This window comes from Ostrinia furnacalis, unplaced genomic scaffold (assembly GCF_004193835.3).
Source record: "Ostrinia furnacalis isolate ACB-3 unplaced genomic scaffold, ASM419383v2 OfSCF0322, whole genome shotgun sequence".
NCBI classification, from domain to species: Eukaryota; Metazoa; Arthropoda; class Insecta; order Lepidoptera; family Crambidae; genus Ostrinia; species Ostrinia furnacalis.
The window spans coordinates 835,471-846,365 of record NW_021130561.1 but is presented as its reverse complement, the minus strand read 5'-3'; the positions used below and the strand labels follow the sequence as shown (position 1 = coordinate 846,365).

General features: G+C 46.3%; 1 protein-coding gene and 1 non-coding gene across 3 annotated transcripts in view; both read left to right on the top strand.

Annotated features, from left to right (window-relative positions):
• The window catches only part of Magi (membrane associated guanylate kinase, WW and PDZ domain containing protein magi), a 30,285-nt gene extending 19,798 nt beyond the window's left edge, over positions 1-10,487 (top strand). For both annotated transcript variants that reach the window (XM_028315333.1, XM_028315341.1), the window contains exons 14-22: positions 46-165; positions 1,176-1,308; positions 2,340-2,460; positions 3,685-3,820; positions 5,327-5,451; positions 6,260-6,348; positions 7,186-7,269; positions 7,907-8,040; positions 9,321-10,487. In XM_028315333.1, the coding sequence (XP_028171134.1) occupies positions 46-165; positions 1,176-1,308; positions 2,340-2,460; positions 3,685-3,820; positions 5,327-5,451; positions 6,260-6,348; positions 7,186-7,269; positions 7,907-8,040; positions 9,321-9,502 (1,124 nt within the window). In that variant the 3' untranslated portion in view covers positions 9,503-10,487. The remainder of the gene's footprint in view (positions 1-45; positions 166-1,175; positions 1,309-2,339; positions 2,461-3,684; positions 3,821-5,326; positions 5,452-6,259; positions 6,349-7,185; positions 7,270-7,906; positions 8,041-9,320) is intronic.
• On the top strand, positions 6,429-6,499 carry TRNAL-CAG (transfer RNA leucine (anticodon CAG)). The gene has a single exon. It is a non-coding gene; the product is annotated as a tRNA-Leu (tRNA).
• Positions 10,488-10,895: the final 408 nt, after the last annotated feature.

Sequence of the window (10,895 nt, the reverse complement as noted above, 5' to 3'; positions counted from 1 at the left end):
GTCTTCAAAATCGGTCGATAATATACTATTATCTGTCTTCTACAGGTTTCCCAGAAGACGGCATGCTCCACTCGCCTACCACCGCAGCAATAGGCGGGCTGTCCGCCCATAGACAATCTCCTTCCACCAGCAGAATGAGGCCGCACTCGCCGTCTAACTCCACAGGTAAAACTTTACTTGTGTGTTATGTATCATGATTCATAAGCAATTGTTGTGCTCAGTAGTACTCTCCCTGTTTGGGTGTCCACGGAAGACCAGCGTCGTGGCATTATCTACTAAGTTACTACGACACCATGCTGAGTGGATTTCTTTTCAGTATCATTGTAATTACCTTCTCATTAAATAATGTTAAGTATTGCAAGTGTATTGTCGATGATACTGAATAAACATTTTTTCTTACTTTCTTTCTTTCTTTCTTTCTAAAGTAGGTTTCCCAGAAGACTGCAGGATTACCTCTCTTTATAACTTACCAGCGGACCGCCCTGGCTTTGCACGGTTGCAATGGAATTTCCCGGCTTTTCTCTTCTATAATATGCATGTTTTATATCTATAAACCTTCCTCTTGAGTCGTTCTATCTATCCTACTAATATTATAAATGCGAAAGTTTGGATGTCTGGATGTTTGTTGCTCTTTCACGCAAAAACTACTGAACGGATTTTGATGAAACTTTACAGTATTATTGTTTATAACCCAGAATAACATATAGGCTATAATTTATGAAGATCTGTGACAAACTAAATTTCACGCGGGTGAAGCCGCGGGCAAAAGCTAGTTAAAAGCATATATAGGGACAGACAGCGGAAAGCACCTTGTTTTGGGAGTGCTTGACTTACATTCTGCATGTTCTTTCTTCTTTCTTTAATTAGTCATTGCAATGGCTGATAGGAGCACTCCCACTCTTAAGGTCATAGCAGACTTATCAAATTCAATAATTCAAATTCAACTCGGAAAGGGATCAACACCGTATTGCCTTTCGCGATCTATCATCGCTTCTCACGCGCTATCAACCGCGAGGCGACGCGTTTACTTTACGGTGCGGATAAGTGTGCGTTCATACAAAGAATACGCCTCGAGTTGATACGGTTACGATCCCTTCCCGGGATGAAAAGTGCTACGTCCTTTACCGTAAATGTCGTTAACTGTAAAACATTAAACCTTATTGTATATTCCATAGGTCGCCTTCGAAGCCATTCGCCATCCAACACCAGCGCTACCGATCATCTACTGGCTGGCTCGCCGTCAGGCCGGCTGCAGAGCCGGTCGCCTTCCAACAACTCCTGCGGCCGCATCAAGGGCGAGCCGCTGAGGTATGACAGGCCCCGGGCCTCTCAGACACCAGGCCACCGACCGCTACTGGCCGGCTGCAGAGCCGGTCGCCTTCCAACAACTCCTGCGGCCGCATCAAGGGCGAGCCGCTGAGGTATGACAGGCCCCGGGCCTCTCAGACACCAGGCCACCGACCGCTACTGGCCGGCTGCAGAGCCGGTCGCCTTCCAACAACTCCTGCGGCCGCATCAAGGGCGAGCCGCTGAGGTATGACAGGCCCCGGGCCTCTCAGACACCAGGCCACCGACCGCTACTGGCCGGCTGCAGAGCCGGTCGCCTTCCAACAACTCCGGAGGCCGCATCAAGGGCGAGCCGCTGAGGTATGACAGGCCCCGGGCCTCTCAGACACCAGGCCACCGACCGCTACTGGCCGGCTCGCCGTCAGCCGTTAGTCATCTAACGGCATCTAAGGTCTTCCTTGTGTTGCGAATCCTGAGTTAGAAGTGACTTAGATCGCCAGAAACTAAACTCAAACTCTAATGGCACAGGTCGAGGCAAACAGCTAAAGTCCGATCCCCGAGCACATAGAATTTCGTCCAATGACCCCAAGCTACCTATCCTTATCGCTCGCTGTCGCGCTCGCAGTCACTGCTGCCTCCCGTCTATACGTAATTACGCGCGAGCGATAAGTATAGGGGTAGCTTGAGGTCATTGGACGAAATTCAATCTGCTCGGCGACCGGACTTTAGTAAGATAGATAGCTGAGCAGAAACCTTCTTTAAGAATATAATGTGGGCAGGCCTCCACTTGGTAGACTAAAAATCTGATGAAAGTCCTTGGAAGCGCCTAGTTGCGGGTAGCGCAGGATCTGGTTAGCTGGAAGCCATTCCTGAATATCTGCAGCTCCGCTGAGCATTTTATAGACAAATACCAAGAGATTATATCAAGACTAAATACCTTATTTTTATAGTCATACAATACCTTCATTACAACCTGTCTAGTAGTTTATATGAAAAAGTCTTCCACTAAACTTAGCTAATGTGTTACCTACACTATCTTGTTTCTATCACAGGTTGGGCGAGTCATCCCCAGGCCGACGCATGCACTCGCCGGTTTCTCGGCGGTCGCCATCTTGCTACGACAACGACGCCATGCCGCATCCCAGCACTGTATACGTGGCCAACTACCCACAGGTCAGTAAAACTTTCCTTTCAATTAGATTCCAATTGGCTATCTTTGACGCTCCGTATGTTTATTGTATGTAACATGGTCAGTGCCTGAGATATGGGAGCGACACGGGAGGTTGTTCTTGTAACGTCAAATGTCGGCGAGACTTCAGATCTGCTTCAGATATATCCCAACTAATATCCCTCCCAGTCTGTCTGTCTGTTACGCTTTCCCGCTTAAACCTCGCAACCGATTTTGATGAAATTTGGCATAGAGATAGTTTGAGTCCCGGCTGTCCCGGGAAAGAACATAGGATAGTTTTTATCCCGGTTTTTGAAACAGGGACGCGCGCGATAAAGTTTTTCTGTGACAGACAAAATTCCACGCGGGCGAAGCCGCGGGCGGAAAGCTAGTGTTATTATATATTATGTCAATATCACCCCTCCCGTGCCGCTTCTTTACCTCAGACACTGGCTGAGTTAAGCGCTAGAATTATAGCACTCGTGTCACTATGACGGATGACGTGTCTTTGATCGTTGATGCACCTCCTGTGCTTCTTTCATGATGACCCACGCTGAACTGTCCCGCCAAACTCAATGACAGGGGGGCGCTACCATCGTTCAACTATATGGTTTCCAACATGGCAAAAATCTGAACCAGCGATCCGGTATTGACGGTGGCGCCCCACTGTCAATGTCATCGACAGGACAGTCCAGTATTTTGGAACTATATGAAACGCTAGGTAGTGCTGTTGTATCGTTGACAAACTTCGAGTTCTATTAAGGCTGAGTTGCACCACCTAACTTAACCTGTAACTATAACGATAACCGGTGATTTTTGTATGGAGTTTGTGATATTTTTGACGATTGTTAAAGATAAAGTAAGATGGTGCAACCCAGCCTAAAAGTGGGTGCTATTTCTATCGTATTTTGTAATGTGTGCGTTCCTGCCGTGCGCTGTCACCCGATATTGCTATCTTTCACCTTTTATGTAGCTTTACGTGGTGTAGTACGTCTATCGCCCGTATCCACAAACGATGCTTGCTTAAGTGAAGCAGCAAAATGAACGCACAGCGTTGAATAGAGCTCCGTGATTGGTTCGTGTGTCACTCTATGCGTCAACGCGCACTGTGAGACCTAGTAATGATTGTGAGAGTAATGTTTGTGAATACGGGCGTATGAATACAAAAAAAAATTCTATTCGGTGTTTAACTGAGCATCCTTTCAGTAATATTCTTCTATCGTCTCCAGGTGGAAGCAGGCGGCGCTATGGACCCCGAGGCAGACGTGGTGGTGCGTCTAGCGCGTGGAGGCGCCGGCTTCGGCTTCCGCATCGTAGGCGGAACTGAGGACGGCAGCCGCGTCGCCGTGGGATACGTCGTGCCTGGTAAGTGATACATACCCTCAGAAATAGCCCTGATCAAACCACCCAGGCCGATGAGGAGCAAGGTTCTGGAGTGGAGGCCACGTACAGGAAAGCGCAGCTCAGTAGCAGAAAGACGCTTGATGCAGGCTGCTACCAAGCAACTAAACAAAAGCTGAAGTCCGGTCGCCGAGCAGATAGAATTTCGTCCAATGACCCCAAGCTACCCATCCTTATCGCTCGCGTGTAATATTGATGTCGCGCTCGCACATTCACTGCGACCGCCCGTCGCACAGTCGCGACATCAATATACCTAATGCGTGCGAGTGATAAGGATGGGTAGCTTGGGGTCATTGTACGAAATTCTATCTGCTCGGCGGCGACCGGACTTTAGAAGAGGACGGCAGCCGCGTCGCCGTGGGATACGTTGTACCTGGTGAGGCTTATGCCCTACGAAATAAGGAACACATTTCTTTAGTTTCGACATCATCAAAACACCTAGACAATGAGGGAACAAGGTTCTGGAATGGAGGTTACTTACCGGATAGCGCAGCATAGGACGTCAACCCACGAGTGTCCAAACAGCCTGTAACTCCCCTGGGGCTGCGGGTGTCTATGAGTTGCGATAATCACTTACCATCAAGTGATCTAGCTGGTCGTTTGCCTCCTGTCTCATAATCTGCTTTGTCTTACATTAAAAAAAAAAGAAGTGTGTGCGAGTTTTATCGTTGATTTGAGTTTGAGTTGAATGCGGCTAACAATTTCTAGAAATACCTACTTACGTACTTACTCGGATGATTCGATGATAAGAAGAGTGTCTTGGCCTCTGGTAGAATAAGAATGAGTTTATTGGCCCACAAAGCAAATAGACAACCTAAGATTTCTATGACCTGGGCACGTCCAAATACTTCAACCAGGCCTGTTCATCTCCGCGAGTTTACATCGAAAACAAAACACGCACGATTGCCCCCTACAAGAGTACTATTCGACAAGGCCTCACATACGAGCGAACATTGACTCACGCACGCGTATTCTTGTGTATGATGGAAAAAAAAAAGAAAATGGTGTACTAAATACTGTGCAGTATTTAACTGCCTAAATAATAATAAAAACACAGAATGTACTTTTTTAAGTTGCCTGAAGACACTGAGAGGTAAATAAGTAGTTAATATTATTCATGATAATTCATGCTAAATAATGTATTTCCTCCGCCATTTTCCGCAGTTTGGCACCTCACGTCACATCATTTTACCGAAGTCAGCCCTATAGCTTCGGCGCAGTACCGATCACTGACGTTTGTCAACAAAACTTCTGACAAACTTGCTTGACTCTTGAGACAAGCTAAATTACACCATATTGTTAATGACATTGAGCATACATTTTTTTAAATACCTTCGCGAAGTAAAACTTCTGTACGTAGTACTTATTATTATTCTGTGCTTCAACGTTTAAACGCTTCTGCTATTGCATGGGGTATTCATTTCTGAACCAAAGTCTGCAAACACCTCTAATTATAATTGTTTGTTTCAGGTGGGCCAGCGGACGGCCTATTGCGGCCAGGAGACCTGCTAACATCAGTGGACGGCATCCCGCTAGGTGGCGCCACCCACGCGCGTGCCGTGGCCTATGTATGCCAGGCGGCTTCCAGGGGACACGTGAGTTGTTTATACTTATCTTAACTAATCAATAAATAAATAAATATCCTTGGACATTTTACACTGCGCTTCTAGTCCCAAACTAAGCAAAGCTTGTACTATGGGTACTAGACAACGGATATAATTTTTTTTGTAAATACATACTTATTATACCTACATAGAAAACACCCAGTCCAATACAAACAAATATGTTCATGCACACAAATGTTTGTACTGTGCGGGAATCGAACCCGCTACCTCCGGAATAGTAGTCCGTATCGAACCACTACACCAAACGGCCAACAATAATTGATCATCATCAGGTCATTCAGATTCTGCAGGAACACGACCGTCTCTAATTTACCAGAAGCAAATGGATGATTTGGAGTTCACTTCTCATGCTTGCGAAACTGAGGTCTGACTGATGTTCACATTTTTCTACCTTATTTGTTTTGTTACATACCTACGTCATTCAAGGGTAAAGTGGGGGTGGTACTATTCTACTCTGCTGGAACTATGTTACGCTAGAGCTACCGTTTGTTTCGATAAACAAACGGTTATAATAACATATCAACGATACTGTTGACTGTACTATCGGCAACAGTGTTAACTGCCCATTGCCGCTCATGTCATGTCGTTCTATCGCAAAGAATCACCATTTGATGAGAGCGAGAGCAAACATGGAAATGGATAGTCAACACTGTGGCCGTGTGTACATAATCAAGCTCTATATCCTGTAGTAGCACTTATAGGCTTATTATGCTTCACTTTCAGCATATTTAAAGTCTACAAATATGTATTTATTAATAAAAACTAATGTAATTTTCAGGTCATGCTAGGAGTGCGGCACAACCGGGCCGATATCCAGCCGCTCGGGCTGCCCGCGCCCGCGCCGCACCCTCACCAACCGCTGCTAGCGTAAGTATAATGTTGTTTCGGATCGAACATCCCATATTGTACACACGTGTTCATAGTTCATCATCATCATCATTTTAATCGCCTCTGTGGTCTAGTGGTAAGACCACTGCTTCAGACGCAGAGGTCCTGGGTTCGATTCCCAGTGGGGGCAGATTTTTCTCTTCGGTTTGGTTGGTGGTAGGGCTTGTTCTAAGTCCGCCTGGCTAGCTACCACCATCTTACCTAAGTCTGTCGCCATAACAACAATGTTAACAGCATTGTTGTGTTCCGGCAGTTAGAGGTAAGATAGCCAGTTCCTCCGTGGTTGAGGATTCCGGGTGAAGCTCGCTTCCACCTTCGGCCTGATCGTCACTTACCATCAGGTGAGATACAGGCCAAGAGCTTTCTCGTGGATAAAAAAAAATCATCATTTCAGCCATAGAACGTCCACTGTTGTACATAGGCCTCCCCAAATGATTTCCATAATGACTGGTTAGTAGCGGCCTGCATTCAGCGCCATCCTGAGGTCCCTTTATGAGGTCGTCGGTCCACTTTGTGGGTGGACGTACTGGAAAGCGTTCATCGACAAAAAACTAAGAGGGGTCGTGAAATATAAAATAAAGTCACTTTCATGCATGCGGACAACGAAAATTAATAAAAAATCGTGTTCAATAAACTCTGAAATACTGATATTGAATTGTCAAATTCAGATGAGTGAAGAGGGAGCCCCTCTTTGTTTGGTTTTTTGTCGTTTGACCGAGAACACTTGGATAAAATAGTATTAGTCAAACATTCATGCAATAATTAATTTATATGCAACTTATCGCATGCTAAATATACTCATTTAATTAAATGCAGCGCGGAACCGCCAATGCACCACATGCCGCCGGCTTCCTACAACATCCTGCACCCTGCACCCATGTATCCGCCAGCCGTACCTATGTAAGTTATTTATTTATTATTTTATTTTATTTATTCATAAGAAAAAGCATTTTAATTTTCATTCATTAGATGCTCATGGAGGAGCCTGTGGCTTTGTCATGCTTGGTTATAAGTTAATTGCTTCATGAATCACGCTAATCACCTAAAATGTTAATGATCTTTTTCCTCACCATAATCAGAGTTTAACAAGCCTGGCTCCACCACCCAATTCAAGCTCATGACTCGGTATAACTGTGCACAAAAGTACTATTAAGGGTCTATAAGGTCTAGGGTACCTAGACGTTTTTTATACCTAATCAAAATCTTCAATTTGTATCATGATTTGACGATGTTCATTCCAGTAAAAAGTTTTATTCTAAAGACTAGCTGTGCCCGCGACTTCGTACGTAAATCGGACCAGTAGTTCCGGAGATTAGCGCGTTCAAGTAATCAAATAAACAAAGAAACTCTTCAGCTTTATAATATTAGTATAGATTAGTTTTTGCTTTACATCTTTCTCCTTATTGACATTGACTGTAAACTCTAGCTTTAGAAACTGATGTAATAATTTAGTTTTAAGCTACATGAAATATATTAATATAAGTCTGTTTCTTTTCAAAAAATAAATAACTAACTTTTCATCCTATCCGCCCACCAGGTACGGCAGCGGTCAGTTCGAGGGCGGCGCGGGCTGGGCGGGCGCGCCCTATGACGTCACCGTGACCCGAAGTGAGGGCGAGGGCTTCGGCTTCGTCGTCATATCGTCCACCAACAAGGCTACTAGTACTATAGGTATGCTGTAGTGTGAGAGTGAAGTGTGGACAGTAGGGCGGCGCCCTGCGACGTCACCGTGACCCGAAGTGAGGGCGAGGGCTTCGGCTTCGTCGTCATCTCGTCCACCAACAAGGCCACCAGCACTATAGGTATGCTGTAGTGTGTGACAGTGACGCGTGGACAGTAGGGCGGCGCCCTGCGACGTCACCGTGACCCGTAGTGAGGGCGAGGGCTTCGGCTTCGTCGTCATCTCGTCCACCAACAAGGCCACCAGCACTATAGGTATGCTGTAGTGTGTGACAGTGACGCGTGGACAGTAGGGCGGCGCCCTGCGACGTCACCGTGACCCGTAGTGAGGGCGAGGGCTTCGGCTTCGTCGTCATTTCGTCCACCAACAAGGCCACCAGCACTATAGGTATGCTGTAGTGTGAGAGTGAAGTGTGGACAGTAGGGCGGCGCCCTGCGACGTCACCGTGACCCGTAGTGAGGGCGAGGGCTTCGGCTTTGTCGTCATCTCGTCCACCAACAAGGCTACTAGTACTATAGGTATGCTGTAGTGTGTGACGGTGACGTGTGGACAGTAGGGCGGCGCCCTGCGACGTCACCGTGGCCCGTAGTGAGGGCGAGGGCTTCGGCTTCGTCGTCATATCATCCACCAACAAGGCCACCAGTACTGTAGGTATGCTGCTGATTCTATGTGAAATGAAGGGAATGAAAGCTTCGGCCAAACCAACGCGTGCAGCTCAAGTCGACGATGGGGATGGCGATCACTGTGCGTGCATAGATCGCCGCGACCAATGATAGGACGCGTTGATGTGAACTCATCGATACAAATTCATACACGACGTCTGATCGCCGTCGTGCACGCGTTGGTTTTGCCGAACCTTTTGATAGATAGAAAGTATTTAGTCTCAAAACCGGTTACAAATCAACAGCATTAGGGTTGAGTGTGGTCCTGTCACTCATCAGCTGGCGCCACTAGCGATTAACGAGATAACGAGAGAGGTCAATACAAAAAGTTGGTTCCCCATAATTTCACAGGTCTGGATTTTTTAATGTGAGGATTAGTGTCAGAATGATGATAAATATTTTCCAGCAGCAAGTTTCCATTTCGATAATTCTTATAGTCGAAAATAAAAGACTAGATTTCTAAAATTTTACCTATTTTTACTACCTCATCCTTCACCTGACTATCGATAGTGCCGACCTCTTGAATAGCAACACTAGAGCCACTAACCAAAATTAGCATCTTTGGAGCCACTATTAAACAAAACATTTTAACAAATACTTTCCCACAGGTCAACTGATCCCCAACTCGCCCGCCTCCCGCTGCGGTCTCCTCCACGTGGGCGATACCATAGTGGCCATCAACCACGTGGCCATCCGCAACCTACCGCATCCAGAGGTGGTGGCGCTGATCAAGCACTCGGGGCCGGCCGTCACTCTCACGGTTCTACCGCCGCGCGCTCGTCAGGACTGATACTGGTTCGCCGCCCGCGGCGGGAGGCGGTACGTCATGGTCGTCAAGTGCTTCGTGGCCGAGGAGTTTTAGTGATGACAGTGACGTGGCCGAGGAGTGACAGTGATGACAGTGACGTGGCTGAGGAGTTTTAGTGGTGTGACAGTGATATAGTGATAACTGGAAGATTTTGAAGTGACTTTGGTGGAATTCATTGGGGAGGTCACTCTGTGGGCCGTAATATTCCAGACCTGTAGGCCTAGGATGAGCGCCATTTTATCGATTTTATGCGATAGGACCATGCACTTATCGTCTAAAAATCATCAATAAGATTTATCAAGGCGCGCGACCAAAAGAAAATTGGGGTGAAACGACGATTGATAGCAGAGTTTATATTAGTATGATACCATTTTTAGTCAATTAGTATCATGACTGTTCTTTAACTTATGTAGGAACACACTGGGCCTTACCTCAAAAAGTTCGTTCTCCATAGTAAAACACGGAAGACCCGTGACCTACCTGATACCTCACTAGTAAATTTCCATAGATGGCCCGTAACCGTAACCTATCTGATACTTCACTAGTAAATTTCCAAGGATGGCCCGTAACCGTAACCTATCTGATACCTCACTAGTAAATTTCCAAGGATGGCCCGTAACCGTAACCTATCTGATACCTCACTAGTAAATTTCCAAGGATGGCCCGTGACCTACCTAATACCTCACTCAGTGGTGGCCCTGATCAAGCACTCGGGGCCGGCCGTCACGCTCACGGTTCTCCCGCCGCGCGCTCGTCAGGACTGATACTGGTTCGCCGCCCGCGAACGTCATGGTTGTCAAGTGCTTCGTGGCTGAAGAGTTTTAGTGGCGTGACAGTGATATAGTGATAACTGGATAAAGTCCAACGATTCTGAAACGTCAAGTGGTAAAAATCGTAAGAAATAACGTGGAAACACAATATAGAGGAAAAGATGAAGAAATCAGTGTTGACGGTAGCGCTCCTGTAAATGTCATGGCCGAGGAGTTTTAGTGACGTGACAGTGACGTGGCTGAGGAGTTTTAGTGGTGTGACAGTGATATAGTGATAACTGGAAGGTATTAACGTGACTTCATTGGGAGGTTACTCTGTGGGCTGCAATATTTCAGACCTGTAGGCCTAGCATGAGCGCCGTAATAACCTTTTATCGCGCCATTTTATCGATTTTACGCGATAAGCCCGTCATTTGTAACATTTGTCGTCTAAAATCAACGATAAGATTTTATCAAAGCGCGCATCCTAGCTTGGCTGGCAAGAAAAAGATTGGTTGCTGAAGAATGATTTGGTGGAAGATTTCGGCTGAAGAAATAGTGGTGAAAAGACGATTGGTATAACAGTTTATGTTGGTAAGTGTTATGATACCATTTTTAGTCAATTA